At 39.0% G+C, this 21,839-nt stretch overlaps 2 protein-coding genes and 1 long non-coding RNA gene across 5 annotated transcripts; 1 reads left to right on the forward strand and 2 right to left on the reverse strand.

The window, feature by feature from the left end:
• Positions 1-210: 210 nt before the first annotated feature.
• Positions 211-6,815, reverse strand: plaa (phospholipase A2-activating protein). The gene is made up of 14 exons (XM_034676630.1): positions 6,334-6,815; positions 5,722-5,915; positions 5,507-5,607; positions 4,840-4,960; positions 4,456-4,623; positions 4,168-4,303; positions 3,835-4,004; positions 3,587-3,738; positions 3,286-3,505; positions 3,088-3,153; positions 2,932-3,003; positions 2,658-2,765; positions 1,055-1,225; positions 211-903 (listed from the first exon to the last, which is right to left on the reverse strand). Exons 1-14 carry the CDS (start codon positions 6,480-6,482, stop codon positions 335-337), a joined length of 2,397 nt encoding a protein of 798 aa, XP_034532521.1. The 5' UTR covers positions 6,483-6,815; the 3' UTR covers positions 211-334.
• Positions 6,816-8,217: 1,402 nt separating this feature from the next.
• On the forward strand, positions 8,218-16,100 carry zdhhc21 (zinc finger DHHC-type palmitoyltransferase 21). 3 transcript variants are annotated; one of them, XM_034677240.1, is made up of 8 exons: positions 8,218-8,337; positions 8,944-9,110; positions 9,266-9,364; positions 9,517-9,628; positions 10,486-10,624; positions 10,911-11,027; positions 11,686-11,729; positions 12,123-16,100. In XM_034677240.1, exons 2-8 carry the CDS (start codon positions 8,957-8,959, stop codon positions 12,253-12,255), a joined length of 798 nt encoding a protein of 265 aa, XP_034533131.1. In that variant the 5' UTR covers positions 8,218-8,337; positions 8,944-8,956; the 3' UTR covers positions 12,256-16,100. The 3 variants fall into 3 exon arrangements, with proteins under 3 accessions (XP_034533131.1, XP_034533133.1, XP_034533132.1); XM_034677241.1 differs by lacking the exon at positions 8,218-8,337 and adding an exon at positions 8,362-8,501 and having other exon boundaries at positions 12,123-15,193; XM_034677242.1 differs by lacking the exon at positions 12,123-16,100 and having other exon boundaries at positions 11,686-12,002.
• LOC117807834 lies at positions 10,714-20,883 on the reverse strand. Its single transcript, XR_004630035.1, has 2 exons — positions 20,740-20,883; positions 10,714-12,281 (listed from the first exon to the last, which is right to left on the reverse strand). It is a non-coding gene; the product is annotated as an uncharacterized LOC117807834 (long non-coding RNA).
• Between the last annotated feature and the right edge of the window lie 956 nt (positions 20,884-21,839).

Consider the following 21,839-nt stretch of genomic DNA (forward strand, 5'->3'; position numbering starts at 1 on the left):
ACAGTTAACAAAGCATTGGAAGACATCTGCTCCAAACCTGAGACCTCACTGTTTTATATAATACACAAAGCTTCTTGACTGAAGGATGGCTCAATCCTGTAGTCTTCTTAACTGTCACTATACTTTGAAATTACAACTAATCCCAAGTCCCAACGTTTGTCTAATAATAATATATCATAAGTAGAGTAATAAAAACACAGGCTTGTCATATGCAGTGATGTCATTTGTTCTTTTTTTATTGCAGAACATACAATTAATTGAGTCTCCACCACAACCGATTAAGCAGAAGAGAGTAATAGTAAGAAACAAGTGCTCATTTTTCTAATCTTTCACATCACTGTAGTTCTTTTAAAACCAGCTGGCAGACCTCGCCAACCTTCGACGGATCAGACATCGATGAGTACTTGGAAATTTGAGAGTTGACCCCCAGGGAGCGAGCCAGGTCCATGGCTGTCTGGTCTGAAGCCACAGTGGTTCCCAAGGCCACCAGCAGCCTAAAAACAGCCTCCTTGTCTTGAACGGTCTCCAGAGCTCTGCTGGCCACAGACAGACACTGAGCCTTGGCTTCTAGATCAGGTTGGCTGTGCAGGCAGCCGGCGTAGTTGAGCACCAGAGTGGCCAAGGCGATGTGGATGTTCTTATTACAGACGGCGGCCAAGTCAGCAGTACGTGATAGCACCGATTCTCGCTGCGCCATGAGGAGGGCTCGGCCGTGCCTGCCACTAAAGCAGTTACACAGAGTCCGGAGGGCTAGCATCTGGTTAGCAGGACGCCCCTCAGGCCTCATCAGACTCAGCAGGTGGTTGCACAGCTGGACTCCCTCCGCCTCACCACAGAGGCTCTCGTTAACCTGCGGGTGTCTCACAGCCAGCCTCATGATGTCCAGGACAGGAAACACAATGTCTAGAAGCCAGAAGGAAGGGGAGGAGAGACTGGTGAGTGAAAAGATATAAACTTAAGAACATGAAGTCTTACTTATTTTTCACTTTTTAACAATTCCTTTTGAATACATAGACAAAAAAACAAACAAACTATGAATTAGGTTCTGTTGTACCTTCAGGCCAGTGAGCTGCCTTCCAGAGCAGGCTGATCTGTTGGATGGTTGGAGAAGACTTGGAGGGACTGGAATCACACACAGACACCAGCAGCATATCAAGATTTTCCAGGATTTCTTCAGAAAGCTTTTGCTCCTGAGGGGCGCCTCCGTTCAGCTCCTTTATCTTGGCTGTTTGAGGAGAGAACAAAACAATGAGTTAATACAGTCAGAATGCTAAGACGAACCATTGAGCGGTTTATTCCATTCCCATAGGAGTTTGGATACTGATGATAAGAACAGAATTTGATGGTTTGTAATTCATTGAAAGCTTATATATAATTAATAACACTGCAGACAAGATATGGAATATGACTAAATAAATGCTGATGTTCAATTTGATGTCAGCCATACATTTCAAAACAGTTTGGACAGGGACAACAAACACTGAAAACGTTTTGTAAAAAGAACACCTGGAGGAACATCTCTCAGCTTACTAGATTAATTTACAATGGGTGAGTAACATGACCGGGTAAAAGGGTACTCCAGAGAGGCGGAGTCTCTCAGAAGATAAGGTGGGAGGAGATTCTCCACTCTGAATCATTACAAGATTCAGAGTATCTGGAGAAATCTCTACACAAAAGGGATAAGGCCCAAAAATCAATACTGGATGGCTGTGCTCTTCGGGCCCTCGCGCAGCACTGCATTAAAAATGGACATGAAGGGGCGCCGTTGGCTTAGTAGTTTAAACATGCGCCCCATATATAGAGGGTAAGTCCTCGTCACAATGGTTGTGGGTTCAACTTCCGGCCTTGACCAGTCGCTGCATGTCCTCCCCCAATCTCTGCTGCCCACATTTCCTGTCTCCCCTCAGCTGTCCTATCATATGAAGGCAAAAATGTCCAAAAATATAACTTAAAAAAAAAAAAAATGGACAGGACTCTGCATTGGAACTCACTGCATAGGCTCAAAATCACATGTACAAACTAGTGTCTGTGAAAACAGTTTCTTGCTGCATCTACAATGTAGGTTAACTGTATCATGCAAAAAAAACATGTATAAGATGATCCAGAAGCGCTCGAGACTTCTTTGGGCCCATTTTAGACAGACTGTGGCAGACCCAGTCTTTCTCAGTGCACACCTCAAAAGCCAGCATCTGTAGCTTTTGAGGTGTTACATTCAGCAGAGGGTCGAGGCTGGTAGTCAACCGGCATCCGGTATGATAAGGTCACTATACATAGGATCTGCTTCAACAGTTAAGCCAAACCAGCGCCCCTGACTTGATGAGATTTAACTAAAAAGCTTTAGACGCCATACCAACTATTTTCCATTTTGACTCAAATATGAAACCTGATTTGTGTATTCATGTACATGAAATCACCTTTATGGAACCCCACCCAAAAAGAACAGAAATGAATGAAATATATGAATCAAATACAGAACAGAAAATGTTGTAGCCACAATCGAAAAGTCCAGATACTGAAAATTGTGTTTCTTGGATAAGGATTATTGGATAAATGGAATCAAATCAGAATATTCTCTCAGTGGAAAGTGATAGCCTTATCGGCATGGTGCAGTGTGGTCTGTAGAGGCACAGTTTCTAAAGCAAACTTGAAATGCTCACCAATGATCTGCGGGGCATTAGCTTGCTCAAAGGTCACAGCATCAGTCTTGGGGAAGTAGATGTTGGTCGCCTTCTGTCTGAGAGCTGCTGAGGAGTAGGCACCTCCCCCTGCAGAGTAGGAAGGAATGTAATCCAATGAAATTAAAATATAAGTATTAAAGATGAAAACACAACTGTCTTTAATCATTTCACAGAGGTGAAACACATCCATGGGTCTACTGCGTGCCTACTGGAAAATGCGCAACCCTCAAATAATCTTTTGGTAATAACTCACCTGTGAATGGATCTGCCACACCTACAGGACCACTTGGGTTTGGACCTGACCCTGGGATGTAGCGCCCTGAGCCTGAGGGGAAGAAAACAGCTGTGAAAAACTTCTCTTGTGGGAGTTAGATGGTAAAAAAAAACTTGAAGTATAAACATGATGTACCTGTGAAGGGATCTGCTCCAAAGCCTGATCCATCATCAGAAGCCCCAGGGATATATCTAGCTCCTCCTGTCAATGAAAATACAAAATCCTTATGTTAAGTATAAATAAAGTACGGGAATATACTTCTATAAAAAAAACTGTACAGTATAAGAGCAGAAGACGGGAAAAAACGTCACAGTATCTATTTTGATGTCTCACCAGTGAATGGGTCGCCACCAGCAGGCTGAGCCGGTCCCACCACATGACCTTTAGTGTTTTCGATTATAAAATTGGCAACCTGGTCGAGGAACATGGGGCTGAGGTCATTCTTCTGCAAGAAGTTGTGCGCTGTCAGCCAGGGGTCCTCTGACACATTGTAAGGCAGCTTCATGGACGGCCCACCCTCGTTCACATCGATGGTGAAGACATAGTCGTATTCCTGAAGAGGAGACATCTTGAGTTAATAACAAATATTTGAGTCTATACACGGTTTCATTTGTGTATAAGCTTCTAGTCTTACCTTTCCTTCATACACCACACTCTTGGAAGTCTGCTGGTTGGAGCCTCCAACGACATCTCCGATTTTCATCCAGCGCCCGTCACTGACACTCCACTGATACGCCTCCACCTTCTGTCCATCTTTAATCAGCCGTGTCTGTCCATCTCGATTCCCTGGAGGAAACAAGCACAACAGCAAATATTGAAATGCTGCTTGGATGCGTAATATTATATGTGTGGTTGAAAACAAATGTCAATCTATTTTCTCACCAGGCTCATCAAGGTGTTCTCTTCCAGGAAGGTCTTCCATTTTGATGTCTCCGAGGTCGCCTGTCTTTGGGTCGATAGTGGTTTTGGAGAGTTCATCCTCAAAGGCCTGCAGGTCCTCTGCGCTAGCCATGCGCTCCTGAACTTCTGTAAACACTCGCATAATGCCATCACTGTGGGCAGGAGAGCAGCATTAGGGTTAGCCACAGAACTGATGTCATAAGTGAAAGCCATGTGTTTTTGTGGATAAAGTAGCTTCAATGTTTACTAATTACCAGAGAATTATATGTATGATGATGGATGACTTAATTAAAGATTCAACTGTAATTCTGTTACCTTGCTCCAACAGCTATGTCACCATTCGGAAGAATACAGCAGCACCACACAGACTGGGCAGGCAGGCGGATAGTCTGAGTGCACTCTCCTTTCTTCCATATCCTCAAAGTCCTGTCTTCTCCTGTGCTTACAAAATCTTAAGGGAAAACACCAGTCTGAGTCAGAGTGAGCCATCTTAGTGGTGAATAAATGGATTCTGGTTCAATAAATAAATCAAGCAGCAGCTGCGAGCTTCACAGACGCTGCAAAGCTCTCACTCACTTTAAATATTCATAGAAATGAACAAACCTTGGCTATTGGGGAAGACAGCCAGGCTGTAGATGTAGTTGGTGTGGCTGTAGTACACTTGTACACATTCCCCTGTCACAAGCCACCTTCTGATACTTGTGTCGTTGCTGCAGGAGAAGAACTCATCACTGCTGATCACAGCTAGACCTCTAACACAGTCTTCATGGCCTAAAATCAAAGAGCAAAAAAGGCTGTGGATGGATTTAAAATGTTATGCCTGGGGCTCCACAAAGAAGTGTTTTGAAAAATGTTGGTTCAAAAAATTAACATTATTCTCTAATTCAGCAAAGTTGTCACAAAAGAATGATATCTTACACTTGAAAAAGACAAAACTATTCGGTTTGGTGGAACTCTGTAAGCTCTTTTGCTTGTGTAAACAAGTACCTTCATATGTTTTCTCACACCGGCCAGCTTTCCAAAGTTTGATGGTCTTATCTGCTGATCCAGACAGCATAAGGCCTTGTTCTGGTAGGATGACCACTGCCCACACTGCCGCAGAGTGGCCCTAGAGCAAAGAGGCAAGCAGACATTTTGCTTTGTTACACCACAGAATCATATCTTGCTTGTTACACATGAAACATCATGGATCAATGTCATGGCCAGTGACTGAAAAGGCACATTTTGAATAACTGCCATTTAAAGCTGCTGTTGGTAGGAATGGTGTAAAAAATGTTACATTTTTTCTGCTGGGTTTGGAGAAAAGGTCATAATGCCCATCGGTACTCATCGGTAAGTGGAGTAATTTGAGACTATTGCAAAATATCTGCGTTTTCCAATGTCTTTGTATCAAGCAATGTTACTATTCCCCTCGTTCCCGTTATGGTGGACCATAGCTAATCTCCAATCCTCTGTCCTGATTGGTTAAGGCGGCCCCTGCTACTATCATGACTACACATGCCGATCTGTGTTGGGGGGCTAAGAGGAAATCTGGTTGGGATGGATAGTGTTGACATTCGAAATCCCTCTCTCTGAACAGATGTTTACTCTGTGACTATCAACAGAAGCTTTAAGGAAATCTCTCCGACTGAAGACGATTGAATATTCAGCATACCTGTAAGGTCATCATGCACTTCTCATTGAGCCAGACTTTGGCTGTTGTGTCCCAGGAGCCACTCAAAAGAGTCCCAAACTTCCCAGAAGAGAGCGAGCAAACTGAGAATAAATGTTTGAAAACTGGTGTCAGAAATTTTTCAGAGATGCTTGATGACATGATGATGAAACTGCAGATTAAATTAGATGTTTATTAAAATGTAAACATCAACTCACCAGTATTTTTATGTCCCTTGAGAATGAATATGGGCTGAGGTTGGTCCAGTGTAAAAACACATATGTTATTATCATTTCCACCAGTGGCAACAAGTCCGCGAGGATATGTCTCAGTCGGTGCAATCATGCATACACAGGATACAAAGTTTGTGTGACCGGACATACAGTGCATCTCTGTGAAGCCTGTGTCAGGGCTGTCAAGAGGAGGGGAAAGAGAGCAGAGTCATCCTGAGGAAACAGAGTTACTTGTGGAGGAACCAGTGGGTGACATTTGTACCGATCAGCGTGTTAAGAAATATCAGATCAGGAGAATCAAAAATGAAATAACATGAAGGTTCTTAAACAAGTATGGCAACATCCGCGCTGTTTGGAAGCTCCTCCAGCTGAATGAATGACAAAGCTAAATTAAGTACACGTTAGCATTACCTTTGCTAGCTAACTTAGCTATTAAAGTTTACACGAAATAACATTAGTTATTAACTTCATCGCAGCCGGTGAGCGACTATTGTTCAGTCATGACACATTTCCTGACTTGAAGGTGAATTATAAATGGAAATAAACCGAATCAGGAAGCCACAATCAGAAAGTCTGTAGCACGCTAAAGCTAGCTACCTTGAGTTTGGTACCCAGACTCTCCCAGTGCGGTCTCTGGACACTGACACGAACGATCCCTCTGGAAAAACAGCAGCTGCGAGCCCCCGGACGTCCATTTCGTGGCCCGGGATTGAGCACCTGAGTTTGTATGAGTTTGATGATGCCATTTTCTCCCGAAAACACAATGAAACTACCACTGTAGGTGTTATAAGCTAAGCGGCGTTGCTGTCAACAAACACCGGCCGCTAATGCTAGCGGAAGTAGAATGACATCACTCACTCTTCATTGACATTAACTTGATTAAAAAAATAAAAAATAAAGAGTGAGTTTTGATCAGTTTAAACTCTAGAGTTGATGATATTTTGTATCAAAAACATGTTTGAAGAAAATTGAAGAATGAACGAAATGTACAACTTCCTATATGTATTATCCGTGTGACACCAGCAGGAGGCAGCAGACTACAGATCCTGCTGCTGATGGTGCACTATGCTCCAGCCGAATCTACCACCTACCAGTCCAGAATAACTGCATGAGGCTCAGAGACTGTTGATAAAGCTCACGTTGATGACCAGGAAATAATGAGAAACTAGAATTTAGTCCTAAAAATAAAAGCCTAAAGATTCCCGTCAAAGAAGACAACGGAAGAGGATTAGGGTCACTGGAAAAAAAAAATTAAGGTCAAGATTTTTTGAATTATTATTATTGTTCTGAGAAAAAAAACAAGGTTAAACATTTGTATTATTATTATTAATATGAGAAAAAAAGTCCGAATTCAGACTTTAATCTCAGAATTAAGACCTTTTCTCAGAATTCAGAGATTAAAGTCAGAATTCTGACTTATTATTCTGCTTATTTGTCAGATAATTTTACATCAATATTATTTACATCAATATTATTTACATCAATAGAAAATGATTTGGCACCTGAAACCTTTAATACAATTTGGGATCCCTTTCTTAATATTTTGCCATCTCTGGGACAAGCTAGCAGAAGTGCAGCTCTTCCTGGATCAACATAAAGACCACCAGCTGAAGTATGTTTGGATGAATGTAGGTGCAAACACAAAAAATAAACAATAGAAAGAGCCATAAAAGGGTAGAGGGTGGGTAATGGGTGGGTGGAGGGGGTGTTAAATCAGAATTTTATTTTATTTCATTTCTTCATTACAGTTGACGCATTCATTAGATAATTCAAACTCAAGCTAGATATGTGTGTTAAGTACATTAATTTATATTCATTTTTATTTTCTCTTCACGATTCTTTAATTACTACTTTGAATCTACATTTTTTCTTATCTTATAACTTACTATTATTTCTCTTATTTTGATTATCAATGTTATATTCATTGCTTTATTCAGCTACTTACCTGTTTACTCATTAGAAGTACATATATACAATTATTTTATTAAACATTATTATCTTTTATATTTATTTGTGTGTGTGTATGCATGTGTGTATGTATGTATGTATGTATGTATGTATGTATGTATGTATGTATGTATGTATGTATGTATATCTCTCTCTCTCTCTCTCTCTCTCTCTCTCTCTCTCTCTCTCTCTCTCTCTATATATATATATATATATATATGATTTCATTTTATGTATGTATATATTATTATTTTTTATTTTTTGTTTTTTTGTATGTGTATATATCATAGGTATATATATGCTTTCATATGACTATGTTTAAAACATGAAAATATGTTTGAAATACTGGACCTGTATTGTAAAGCTTGCGTTTTGCCAATAAAAATCTAATCTTGAAAAAAAAAAAAGGAAGGAAAATGATTCGGCCAACCAATAAAACAAAATGTGGCGTTTTAAAGTTGTAGAAACTACTATTACTAAATGTGTGTATTATTATTAATTTTGAGTCGAACAAGTACTCTTTTATTTTTTTGAATAGATAAACCGGAAATGTGTTTTCACAGCAGGTGGTAAAGCTCCTGTCCAGCCCTCAGAGGCTCGGATGAGGAAGTATCAACACCTATACGCCCGCTGAATAAGACAGCTTCCAGAACGGTATGTATCTTTTTATTTAAATGTAGGACACAACGAAGGACGCTGCAACGTTGCATTGTAAAGTATATAGGAGAGGGGGTGAATGAAACAGCGTTAGCCCGGTGATCAGCTAATACAGTCAGGCTGTGGAGCCAAGCCCATCGCGGCTGTCAGTGTTATCTGTGGTAAGAATGATGGTTTAGTAATAACAAGGTTATAGTTGCAGAGAAGCAGGGTTATAAGGGTTCCTTCAGGTGATTTAGACTGCGTTACATGAGCATGAGTGTAAGGATGTCAGGATGGTTTAGAGGCACCTGCTTTATGACATAGTAATAGGCCTGCTGTGAGGTTTCATCTCGTGATCAGATGCGTAAAAATGACCATAAATGTCCTCTGCGGTATAAGCCAGTTATAAACAATACTACTTGTGTTGCTATCAAGGACCTATTCAAAGGAATGACACAACCACATCTACAGTATAAACTGTATGTCGAGTGTGAGACCAGAGGGATCAAGCACATGTGAAACGTCATGCAGGACCTGTTTTTTTATCTGGAGATCTATTTCTGAACATAGTAGAGATCTGTATCTTTATATGTTTGTTTGGTACACTGTATGTTTCCCTAGAATCCCTGCAGCCATGAAGCTTCGACTGCACTTTGTGGTGGATCCCATGGGCTGGCTGTGTATCAGCATGGTGTTTGGGATCTGGCTCTACAACACCTTCTTCATTCCTAAGCTGGTTCTACTTCCACACTACAACGAGGGACACATCCCTTGGGCTATAGTTGTATGTAAGTATCTTTGTTTTAACTTTGGGAATTCATTGGTTGCCACACAAAAGATGAACTCTTGTATTTTCCATTGCTATTATCCAATCTGTGAAATAAATCATAGTAATTTCTCATTAGGCATGTCACACTTTTCTAAACATTGTGAATCCTTTTAGGTTATTACATAGCATCAGCACTCTGCATAGCGGCCCTATTTAGAGCTTCCACAGCAGATCCTGGCCGTCTTCCCGTGGATCCCAAAATACCTCACTCTGGTATGGATTAAGAAAAACCCACCACACATTTCTCATTATTTACCACTTCTAAATCAAAAGTTAGTCACCGTTATTGTCAGATTGTGCATGTTTAACTGCTCATCCGTGTAATAGCTACTAATCCACTTCTGATTGTTGTTTTTATGTCACAGAGCGAGAACACTGGGAGTTGTGCAATAAGTGCAACTTAATGAGACCTAAAAGGTCCCACCACTGCAGTCGCTGTGGCCACTGTGTACGCAGAATGGACCACCATTGTCCTTGGTAGGGATACCCACACATTCATATCAGATTTTAACCCAAAAATCAGACACAGCTTACATACTGAAAACAGAGCTGAAAGCAACAAATGAGGGAATGCAAAATTCACACTTTACAGTCCAACAATAGCTAGTTTGATACTTGTATTTGATGACATTGGTCTTCATGCATCATCACTACAAACCAGGGGTGGATCAAGACTTATTAAACTGGGACTGGCCCAACCGGGGATGCTGATTTATGCAGGGGTAGATCAAGACTTATTAAACTGGGACTGGCCCAACCGGGGATACTGACTTATGCAGGGGTAGCATGAAGTTTTGGTGCACATAAACAAAAATAGATAAAATATTGACCTATATTATCTGTAATAACCATTTCTTCGTCAACTATTAACTAATAATGAACTAACTTATAATAATATTCCAACACAGCTCTGCTGCTGAAAAGGCTAATAGCCAACCACAGTTTAGGATTTTGTAGTGGCCTGGGGTGACAAATCAGATTTCAAGGGAGCCAAGTGCAACCCTGAACATCCCATTGCTACAAGCTGAAGAGATACTTCCAAGAGGCACACATATTTGAAAGTATGTCAGAGAATGAATATGATTTAACCAGTGTATGTGATGCATGTAATACAGCCTAATATTATTCAAATTGTGTGCACATCTCTTAAACAACACAAGGCTTTATTGTTGCATGTTTTCATCTGGGAAGAACTCTTTTCAGAAACACTGACAAAATTGAAAATACTCACATTTACACTTCATCTACACAGCTTCAGCTTAGGTCACATTAGTTCAATTCTGATATAAAAATGATACGAGATATTACCTGAAATCCTTTTTACTCCCTCCCAGGATCAATAACTGTGTGGGAGAAGACAACCACTGGCTCTTCCTGCAGCTCTGTTTCTACGCTCAGGTCCTCAGTTTGTTCACCCTAGTGCTGGACTTCTGCCAGTACTATTACTTCCAACCACTGACAGGACTGGATCAGGTACATTTGACAGCAAATATGAATAAATGATATCCTCAGCTGACAGGCGAAATGGCCTGAAAGCCTACAGACTACATTGAACACATGCAGGTGTTTGGACTGGAGTATTTACAGTGTTTATTTAGTTATTTGAAAGTGTAAAATATCCAAACAAAATGCTTCATATCATCCTGTATGAGCCAGCAGAAACACTTTTCAGATTCAAATTGTCAAATGAAAAAGATCTTCAGGAGTAAATATGAGAACATGAGACCAAATGTAACATTGTTCTGTTTTCTTTTGCCAGGAGAAGTTTACATCCCGCCATGAACTGGCTCTGCTGCGCATCTCAGCCCTTATGGGTTTGGTCATGTTTGGTGGCATGACGAGCTTGTTTTACACTCAGATGACGGGAATCCTCTCTGTGAGTCCTACATAATTACTAATGATGATCTATCTCATTTTAAATGACACATCCTGCAGTGATTACAGCATCCATTTTAACGTGATTGTGATTTCCTGAAGATATTTCAAAGCTGATTTAACTGCTTGAGAGAAGCGTGATGCTACTTATTTACAGTGTCATCTGGCTTGTTTATTCCATTGATATCTTCCAAGAACAATCTAGCAGCAGCACGCAAAGCTGCAGAAAGAACAACACCTCATAGGACACAAAAATAAAACATCAATGCCAGTAATGCTGAGATCAATAGAGGAGAAACAGGAGAGAGAGTCTTAGACCAAGCTGTGTGTGTGAGAGAGTGTGAGTGTGCATGCAAGTGTCTGATAGCCAGAGCAATTGGCATGCTTTCATCAACAATATGAAATATTTGAAGTCTATACTTAGCCTGCATGATGAGATGGGAAATAGGAAGCTGTCTTTTTAGGGGAAAAGTGTGTACATAGAACTCTCTACAAGAGAATCCGATCACATACATAAGAGAAAAGACAGACAAACTACGATACATATAAGCTGTTCTTTTATAACACTTAAATCAAAGCCACGAGTCACTATGAAGGAACTTAATGAAATGATGAATTAAATTTGTATTATTTTTGTCTCCCATCCGAATCTTCTTCAGGATACCACCACCATCGAGAAAATGGCTCAGTTCTCAAATGAAATGTGAGTCTGCTCAACTCTGTCAGCTTTAATACCAACAACTGTTTGCTCCTGTTTTTAACATGTTGACATAAAAGGGAAAATGCTTATTCAGCTGCAAGTTGATGCCATTAATATTATCATCCATGACACCAATGTAAAGCAATTCTAACCAGTGTCTTGATTTGGGAATAAAATGAATGCAATCAAGTCTCCCACCATGTTGACTTGCTTTCAGTCAACTGCTGCCCATGCAGTAAGCGCTGTTGTTCACTTTGTTTCTTCATGTAGCTTCATCCACAAGACCATCAGCAGAAACACTGATTATTACTATTTAGTTTTTTTCAATGCCTAAGCTCCTGATAAGGGGTTCACATCAGACAACTTTAACATGACTGCCTTACATTCTTGATCCAGATTTGGCTCAAAGAGATCCTGGCAGTGGGCACTAGCTGAAGTTTGTGGCACTCGTTGGAAAATCCTGTGGCTCTTACCGCTCCGAAGCAGGCAGCCACTCCAAGCCAGCCACCACTTCCGCACCCATGTGTAGGTCCTTACCACGACAGCACCTCCGACCTGCACAGATGGTAGGAGCAGCCATGATGAAACACTGTATACACACTTAGGAATCCATCTGCTCGCCTTCACCGTCCTCTTTTTTTGCTCTGGGAGCTTGTTGGCAGCAGCTTTGGTTTGTCAGTGGATACTCTAAGCTTTTTTTTTTATGCCTTTCTCTACAAGACCCAGACTGGCAGTGAACAGGGTAGAGAAACACTTAAAGGATGCGATGGGAAAATGTTGCTTTTGTACTCACTGTGACTGCCACTTTCAGCATATGGAAAACCACTTTTAATGGCTTTTTGCCTCAGAAGGATGGACCTCTTCACCTAAATGAAGCTGGCTAAAGGGACCCCCTCTCAGGTTATTTCAATAAAGAGCCTTTACTGCTGACCTTTAAATCAACTACAGACAGAACTACAGTAACTCCAGTGTGTCTTTAAGAAAGTTTTTTTTTTTTAAGTGTGTGCCTTGTTTCTTTTATTTTTTATGCACAAGTGTAGTGTATTTGCTTTTTGTTTTCTAGTTGCCGTTGTTCCGGTTTGAAAATGTCATGTGATTCATGAGGGGATCTAGCATAAATTGCATTATTTTAATTTATGATCCATTTATGATTTCTGAATGTTGTCCTGCAACAATTTATCTCTTCAGTGATGATTTTTGAACCATGGCCACAGAACAAAGTCCGTAACTTGAATAAGGTCAATAGTGGGATACACATATGCTGGTTTAAAGGATGTGTAATAACAAGCAGAGAGTTTAAAAGTTCAAATCAAAGATTAGATACAAATTTATACTATAAAGCTGAGTTGTATATATGTCATTGTCAATCTGCAGTATAAATGTGTTGTTTTCTGTTTGTGGAATCCTTAACAAAGGGGTTCGAATGTCACATACTGTCCTCAAAGAATAGGACAGGACAGTGTTCCTTTTAAAAGAGAAGTTTGAAGTTTGGGAAAAACCCATTTGATTTTAAGCTCTTATGTTGGTATATTACATTTGAAGCCAGCTAGTCAACGGGTAGTTAACTAGGCTTAGCATAAAAGACATAAAAAGAACCTGAAAACACAACTTGTCTTTTTTGCACTTCAGTTTTTGTATGGACTAAACACAATATATCATGTTATCGAGTTAGCTGCTTGTTGGTGAAATTTGTTGTCCAAGCTAGCCTCTGTTTCCTGTTGTAATTCTAAGCTATGCTAACTACCTGCTGTCAGCAGCTGTTACCAACACATTTACTTCCTGACTTAACCTATTAACATGTTATGTCTGTATCCCTATACAAATTGAATCATAAAAAAGACAAGTTAAACTTTTGAGGAGCTTATGTTGTAGCTTAGTTAACTATCTTCTGATAAGTAAACTCTCATATCTGTGTTTGAAATATGAAGCTAGCATACAGATAGTTAGCTTAGCATAAAAGACATAGAACCCCTAAATAACACAACCTCAACAGTTTATTTCAGTGAGCTGGTTGTTGGCTGGTTGTTACTTTTACTTAAAGCATGTACCGTGGCTTTTCCCCGTTTCTAGTTACGTTGAACTGTGCTAACTGCTAGTTCTTTGTAGCTTTTATCAACAGACTCACTAACTAGGCTCATTTATTAACATGTTATATCAACTTGAATTCTAAATTGTGAAAAATTTAACTTTGGGAGAATTTATATTTCATATGCTAAGCTAGCCAACTATCTGCTAACGAGCCAGCATGTATAGCTATAAAGCATTGGGCTGGTTCGCCAGCAAATAGTTTGCCGAGTTTAGTGTTTGAGACATAAAAACACAGAATAACACTTTTAGAAAGATGACAAAATACATAAATATTAAAGTGAGCTTTTGTTGGTGGAATTTGTTACCTTTAACTATGCTTGTACAGCTACTATCTCCTGTCTCAAGTTAGCATTCTAAGCTGTTCGTGGCTTTAGCCCACAAACTCACTAACTGAGCTCATTTATTAGAACATCTTTTTATGATTGTATTAAAACTGAATTAGAGAAAAGACAAATACATTTTTGGAAGGTTTGTCTTTTTTGCTACGTTAAGCCTGCTACTTGTCAGCTAACTTGCTCTCAAATCTGTATTTAATATATGAAGCTAGCTAGCGAATAGAGAATTAGCTTAGAATAAGAGACCCCTGAATTGCACGACTTGAACACTTCAGGCCTTCGACAGATTAAACCTGATATCAGCATTAGTTAAGGGAGCCGTTTGTTGGTGGATTTTTTTTTAACCTTCGGATAATGTAGCACAGCTAATGTACTTTCTCCTGTTTTCAGTCATTGTGCGAAGCTATGCTAACTGCTCACTGTCTCTAGCTTTTTGGTACCATTGAGTTATGGAATTGTTGTTAACCTTCTCAGCAAGACCTCAATTAAGTCAAACACAGCACTTATGCATAGGCACAGATGACGTGTTCTTTTAATGTTTCTGACACATTCATTTTACAATTTATTCTCATGATTTTAGTGTTGCAACTGTCAAAATTAGGTCTCAAATGTGTCTGAACATGTGGCTTGATAAATGTTTATCTGTACCCAAAGGTAGAATTAATCTACGTGTGGTGACAAGGCTAGATTACACTGTCACAATACTGATATGTTATTTATGATGGTTATGGCTGTAATCCTGTGGTTCTGAGATTTCTTTAGAATTCTACAACAGGAGAAGACATTTCAGTGCATAATAATACTGGCATAGAGTGGTGGTGGTCATTGTCTATAATACTTGGCAATCCCATAGCTACACTTGTATGTAAACAAAGCTTGCTAAATGTGGAAATATTACAATATCCAAGTAGTTTTAAGTGCCTTCTCGAGGTCTTCATTTTGCAGTCATGGTATGTTATCATTATGTTGGTCTCCATGAAGCCAAAGACCTGGGGAACTGTTGCAATAGTCAGCAAGCGTTCAATAAATGCATGTGTCACCAAATTTTTAAAGGTAGTGGTTCAATATTATGCACTGATTTTCACCGTCTGTCTCACTGCATCGATGTACTATTGAGAGAACTTGTTAACGTTTATTTGTTTTATGTGAAGCCTTTATTTTAACAAGATCTTTAATCAGATTGTTTGTATTTGCATGAGTGTGTGTGTGTGTTGGTAACTTTGCTCAGTGGTTTTTATAACTCAAATTCAGGTTGGTGGGTTTTTTGTTTAAATATGATATTTGAGTGGGAACATTTGTGTGATTGACATTAAAGACAGTGGTACTGATAGATCACATTTACCTTTTTTTTTTTTTTTTTACGAATATTTTTTGAAGCAATAATCTTTGTGTGTCAGTAAAGTCATCTCTATTGTTTGAACAGTGATGCTAACCTTATAATGAAGTATGTGACCTAGGTTGGCAAGTGTAGGTTAACACTTCTGCAGCTGCTGTGTATAGTTTACAACATTTTTAAGTAATATACAGCCTCAATATGTTAGCTAGAAACATTATTACAAAAAGGCTTCACTCTTTGGATTTAATCAAGTACTGCAAAAGAAAGACTAAAGCAGAGAGCATCTCCAAGACTCGTGCACCCTCACTTTGCCTCTTAATGATCATCTGGTGTTCCCCAAGACACTGAGTTTGGACCTGTGCAGTTTTGTTTACATTTTACATTTGCTGGTTTTGGATATGTTGTCAAGTTTTATTTTGTTTCATTCATACCTCAAACACTGGACCAGTTAAGTTTTGTGATTCAAATGAATATATCATAAATATCTTATCCTTTACTTTATGTTTAGAAAAGCCTATGAATAATTGCCAATCTGTTGTTTTGGAAAATGTACTTATGGTGGTTATAGAAAAGATATATATCATATAGGTATACTATAATAAATTAGATTCTGGATATGTTTGACCTGATTCTTTCCTCCTTCTTTGACTTTCTCTGAGAAACCTATATTTTGTCTGCTGCTGAAACACTTTTTTTTCTACCAAGGGAATAAGAGGTACAAGATAGCAAAGCATATGATGTCAGTATTTTTATAAAAAGCTGTCTTCAAAGGGAGAGCATGGCTATGGGACTACCTTGGAAAGAGCAGTGGCCTAGACCTTTTATATTGCTAAGACATCACTCTATTTTTTAAAGATATATTTGGGGGATTTTTCGCCTTTCTTGGATAGGACAGCTGAAGAGAGACAGGAGACATGCAGTAAATGGTCGACCGCCCGGGAGTTGAACCAGCAACCTCTGCGACGAGGACTATAGCCTCTATACGTGGGACGCTTAGACCACTAGGCCACCAATGCCCCAAGCCATCACTCTTTTAAATACAAAAAGAATGACAACAAAACGTCAGGTTTGAAAGTCAAAATGCTGGGTAAATAATTCAAAGATAGTGCATAAAGAACTGTAAAGATTCATAATTTAAGCATTGTTTGTGCACTTTAGAGGACTGCATCGTTAGCTAGCTAACTAGAAATTCTGTTGACTGTATCCAGCATTTTTCTGCTAAATAGCTGAAGCTAATATTTGTACACCACTACTTGCAGCTTATAATCATCCTAACAGTAAGTGTACTTCGGTTGTACTTTGGCTGAAGCTTTGTAGTGGAGGAGCTACACCTAATAGTGTTCGCGATTTAAGCTAACAACATTTGATGTTTACAGACAATGTGCATCTTTCTTCATTATATTGTTGACTTTTACAAGTGCACGTCCCTTCCTAGCAGAAACTCAAGTGCAAAAAAATGCAGTCCCTCAAGTGTCCACTTCAGGCTGGCTGCAAAAGCCAAGGAGTCACTGTAAGGTTCCATGATAAAACAGTCAGGTTCAAAAAACAAATTGGTGTGGTTTACATTAGTGGACTGGGGGGGCCCATGTGCGTAATTTTTCATGGTGTCCGCCCTCATATAATTTTTGGCCAGTACTACCAATATGGTGCCCACCATCACTGGGATTTACAACTCTCTTAAGGAACCTATGAGTGGCATGACAGAGACCCCATCCATGTTTTATATAGTCTTTGGATTTGATGTGATTTCTACATATTTTACTTTTTGGATGCTTCATTGGCATCACAGGCTAACAGGTATGTTAGTATTTCTGAGAGGCTAGATACTTCCAAGATGTTAAAAAGACTATTGGGTAATAAAAGACAATGCTATGATTGGATCTCAAACATAAAGATATTGATAATTGTTACCTCAAAAAAAACCTTTCATTTAGAAAATACAATACTGGCTCTCTGGTGTTCACTTTTAAACAAGTAGCATCTGAATGGGCTCAGCTCCCACTAAAGAGTACTTTTCTGCCAAGGACAGGATGACATTCAGTTCAAACCGCAAAGGCAGATCTTTTAATTGGAGTTTCACCCGATCTTGTAGTAAATCCACACTGTGAAGCACCAAAATAAGACTGCATAAAAGGTCTAACTGCGTTTTTTTTCTCTTAGTGAATGTTGCACAGTAAAGCACAAGCAGCAGCTCAGTCATCTCCAGCCAAATGGCCATTGTCCTGATTCTGAATAGTTGTTAAGTGTCAATGAGGCGTGTGTAATGTGTGCATGATCCGTAAATATTAGCTATGTGTCTTGTCTAGTGGTTACATGTTTTAAACCAACACTTAACACAATCCTATCCACCTACATCAGACCTAGATCAAGATTTCATTTTTTCTTGTTTGATTATTTCACAATAATGTTAGTTGAATTATAACTGAGAAAGTATCTCAAGAAATATATAATTTATAGAATCAGGCAACGAATGTTCAAGTAATAAGGTGGTTTGTAAACAAGAACACATTCAGAATTAAATACAAAAATCTTTCCTGTTGTCAGGGATCAAACCAAATCCTTTAGGATACCTCTTGGTCCCTAAACCACAATTAAACTACCTCTTCCATTTACTACCAACAAAAAAATGGCTGTCCTTGATAACCTACTGATTTTATTTTATTTTTGTGGCTGGTACTTTCTCATGAGGGGGTTGGTTGAAAATGTCTTCAAGGACAGTAGACGTAAATTTTTAAGACAGAATAATTTCAACTTCTGCTGCTTTTTGAGAATTAATATCCAAATCTCTTCTTAAGAACACTCACTATGCTTTGATGAGCCTGTGGTGAAATTAACTTGTAATCTGAGTAAAATACGAGGAGTCCAGTGTAGGTAATAGCAGTCTACAGCAGCCTGGGTTAAACGTGCTCTTAATCTCTGGTAATGGTTGGTCAACTGCACTAATTAAATAAGTGGCCACCTGCTACTTTTATAGTCTATGACATCTGGCTGAACAAAAGAAATAATTAGCCGCATGCTTGATAAACATAAACTGTGCTTGGAGCAGTTATCTTTCAGATATGAGGCTGTTTACCTGTCTAGGATTGGAGTTAGTGGCTTGGCGTGTTCTGCAGCCTTTTTGCCAAGCTTAGACAAGGATTAAGTCTGGGGATGGAAGATAGTATTTATTATCCGATTACTAATTATGAGGAGAATGATTATTTTATAGTTCTATCCATATGGGCTCTATATCATATAAGACCCAGTTAATAGAGCTGTCCATACGATCAGTTCTGCTTTACTTTGCTGTCTTTTTCATGATTCAGCAAAGAACCTACAAATATGAAAATTCTTGCTTCCTAATTGTTATTTGTGTAAAAATTCTAAACTGCCGGTGTGCATAAAACTTCACATAAAAAAATCATACCTATCACTAGCTTTCTGATTCCTCTCTAAATAAGTATCAAAGTGTTTTTCCATCTTTTAATAAAGATATAAATAGATTTTAAAATCTCAGCCAGTCCTCTGGGTGGGTATCCAGTAGCAGGTGTTGCTACTTTCCTCCATTTTCAGCTACACAGCTGAACTTCCTGAACATGGAGGTATTGATTGGCCTATTGATTTTCCAAATACGCTCTCATTGTAGAAAGTAGAAATCCAATTAAAAGTTGAACTTGAAACTGAAACAGTTAATCCAATCAAGACGATGAAATGTATCGATTTTACCCTCAAAATCAATAAGGTGCACGCGGCGCAAGCGTGAGCTCGGCCCTGAAGGTTTTTCTTTTCTCTGAAAGGCTCTCACTGACTCCACTGCTCTTTCTGCATAGTTATATTTACACTTGAGTCCATATTGTAGTCAAAAATACTTTTTTTTCTCCTCAGACTTATTACAGGCAGACTTCCTTCCTTTGCCATATTCACTTCGAGCTTGTAAGTTTGACAAAATGCATCTATTAAAACAATTGAGACATAACTAAGTAGACACATTTTAATCTTATTTTAACTAATATTGACTTTAAATGTATCAATGATATATTTGTTAGGTAATTAGTAATTCACAGAAGAAATGTATTGTATATTACTGAAACAACGATACCAATTAGCCAATATATTAACTGTTTATACATCTTAGAACCAAATACATAAAACTTAACAAACTTCAATAAGAGCATTTCTTGTTTGTAAATTAGGAGAGGTACTGCTTACCAAACTCCTGCCTCTCTCTCTCTCTCTCTCTCTCTCTCTCTCTCTCTCTCTCTCTCTCTCTCTCTCTCTCTCTCTCTCTCTCTCTCTCTCTCTCTCTCTCTCTATCTCTCTCTCTCTACTCAACCCTGTCATATTTATGCATGTCACTTACTTTATATTTTCACCTCACATTAAAGTTACCAACTATATTCTTTCCCAGGAGTTCCCTTCTCTTCTAGCCTGTTGTGGATTGTTGCCTCAGGCTACCAGCCTCTGTTAAGGCTCCAAAATCAGTCTTATTTACATTCTGATTATTATGATTGCTAACATCTTAGAGCTGCTAGACTTTAATAGCTAGAATCAATGTTATCACCTTTCCCTAGTTTATCATTATTATAGTTATTAATGCTAATAATAGACCTGTTGGCTCAAATGTTACAATTATGATCAGTATATTTATCTGAACTGGACTGTACTTATACAGTGCTCTGCCAGTCTTCTGACCACCTAAAGCACTTTAACATTACATGCCACATTCACCCATTCAGACCACACTCATACACCGATGGCAGAGGCTGCTATGCATCATGCCCATCAGTACTATTTATGTAATCACATTCATATGCAGTCACACACACTGTCAGAAGAATTACTTTGGGGTTCAGTGTCTTGCCCACAATCACTGCGACGCCTACGTGCTTACAACATGAACCCCACAACAGCAGTGTCACGCTGCTGTTGTTTGAAATGCATTGTAAAGTATTACATTAAACTTTCATTTGTTTTACAGCTGGGTCTGTGACACCAAACTAAAGGTACTCATACATTTATGATGTGAATCTCAAAAACATAACAAGTTTACATGCAAGTCTGGTAAAAGTAGAAAAAGTTAAGAGTAACAAACAGAAAACATTTGTCAAGTATGTTTTAGAGACTGGAAGTGTACTTATTCAGCCATTATAAATAAATCTGTCATTAATCTGAAACTATCTACTCTTACCGTAAGTGTTAATAAAGAGGTAAAGATATAACAGCAGTAAGACCAGCTGTTTAACAACCTCACAATATTCAGCATGCCTTTGTTTACCTGATTTCCTCCAAGTTTTATGTTGATGATTTGATCCTCAGTGCTCAATCAGACCTTTTAATTGTCGTCTTTCATCCCTCACGGTTATATTCATTTGCCTTTCCTTTTCATGAGCTGACATTTTCTTTCATGATGTCACCTGAGCGTCTTATTGTTCTTTGTGTGTGAGCACTAATTAAATAGACCAGCTCCTAATTAGGCTCCTAATTAGTGCTTTATTAGAGTCAGGTGTGCTGAAAGGTCACCAGTGAGCAGGTACTTATTAAAGCAGCTGTATGACAAACAAACAGCATGTTGGTGTACTGTCAGTGCCTCATTACAGAATTTAACTTGTACTGAATTTTCATCCTATTTCTAATTCTCAGGCTAATTTTTATACATTTTCTGTTTCGTTGTGACACTGTACCTTATTTGTTCTAATATTTGTTGTTTATTAACGTCTGACTTCTGTGTAAATGTTCCAGGAAAAACATCATACTGAAACCCTTACCTTCATTTCCAAGCTTGAGCCCTGATTTTATTCCACTTTTTTTCACTATTTGTTGTAACTAATGCTAAGTGACTGTTGCTAAGTCCACCCACCGTCCCTGTGGGGAAATCCAGCCGCCACCGAGCGGCCTCAGTGAGGAGGATTGGAATGTGGCAGGAGAGAAAAGGTCCTTTCAAGCGGCATTCGGATAACATTTACGTGGACACACCAAACGACTTAATTCATGGACCAAAACACGGTCAGTCATGTTAAGCTCTGACACTGAGAGGGGAGTTTAATGCAACAAGTTATCTGGATCTTCATGATCACTTCATGAGAATCAGATTGGACCATTTTTGAAAGGGAACAACTATTTTCACTGATTTTGACATCTGTCATTAAGTTGAACAACCTTAGGCATGTTGCAGCACAGTAATATAGCTGCCTTGGCTTTACATTGCATAATTCCCAACCTGGCAGGTTTTTCTTGTACAAAAACAGGGTTGATGAGGTTGAAACTAACAGATGACTTCAGGCCAATCGTCACGGCTGACTCACAACGAGCTTGCTTTTAACCATGTCTGGGTACAATTACACAAAAATGATGATCTTGTTCAGAAACACAAACGTT

Source organism: Notolabrus celidotus, chromosome 23 (assembly GCF_009762535.1).
Source record: "Notolabrus celidotus isolate fNotCel1 chromosome 23, fNotCel1.pri, whole genome shotgun sequence".
NCBI classification, from domain to species: domain Eukaryota; kingdom Metazoa; phylum Chordata; class Actinopteri; order Labriformes; family Labridae; genus Notolabrus; species Notolabrus celidotus.

Coding starts and splice junctions, on each gene's coding strand:
- plaa (XM_034676630.1), bottom strand. CDS start 6,482: ATGGCATCATCAAACTCATACAAACTCAGGTGCTCAATCCCGGGCCAC. Junction 4,961..5,506: donor AGTGCATGATGACCTTACAG/GTATGCTGAATA, acceptor TCTTTGCTCTAG/GGCCACTCTGCGGCAGTGTG. Junction 3,506..3,586: donor GTGTGGTGTATGAAGGAAAG/GTAAGACTAGAA, acceptor TCTCCTCTTCAG/GAATACGACTATGTCTTCAC.
- zdhhc21 (XM_034677240.1), top strand. CDS start 8,957: ATGAAGCTTCGACTGCACTTTGTGGTGGATCCCATGGGCTGGCTGTGT. Junction 9,111..9,265: donor CCCTTGGGCTATAGTTGTAT/GTAAGTATCTTT, acceptor GAATCCTTTTAG/GTTATTACATAGCATCAGCA. Junction 9,365..9,516: donor TCCCAAAATACCTCACTCTG/GTATGGATTAAG, acceptor TTTATGTCACAG/AGCGAGAACACTGGGAGTTG.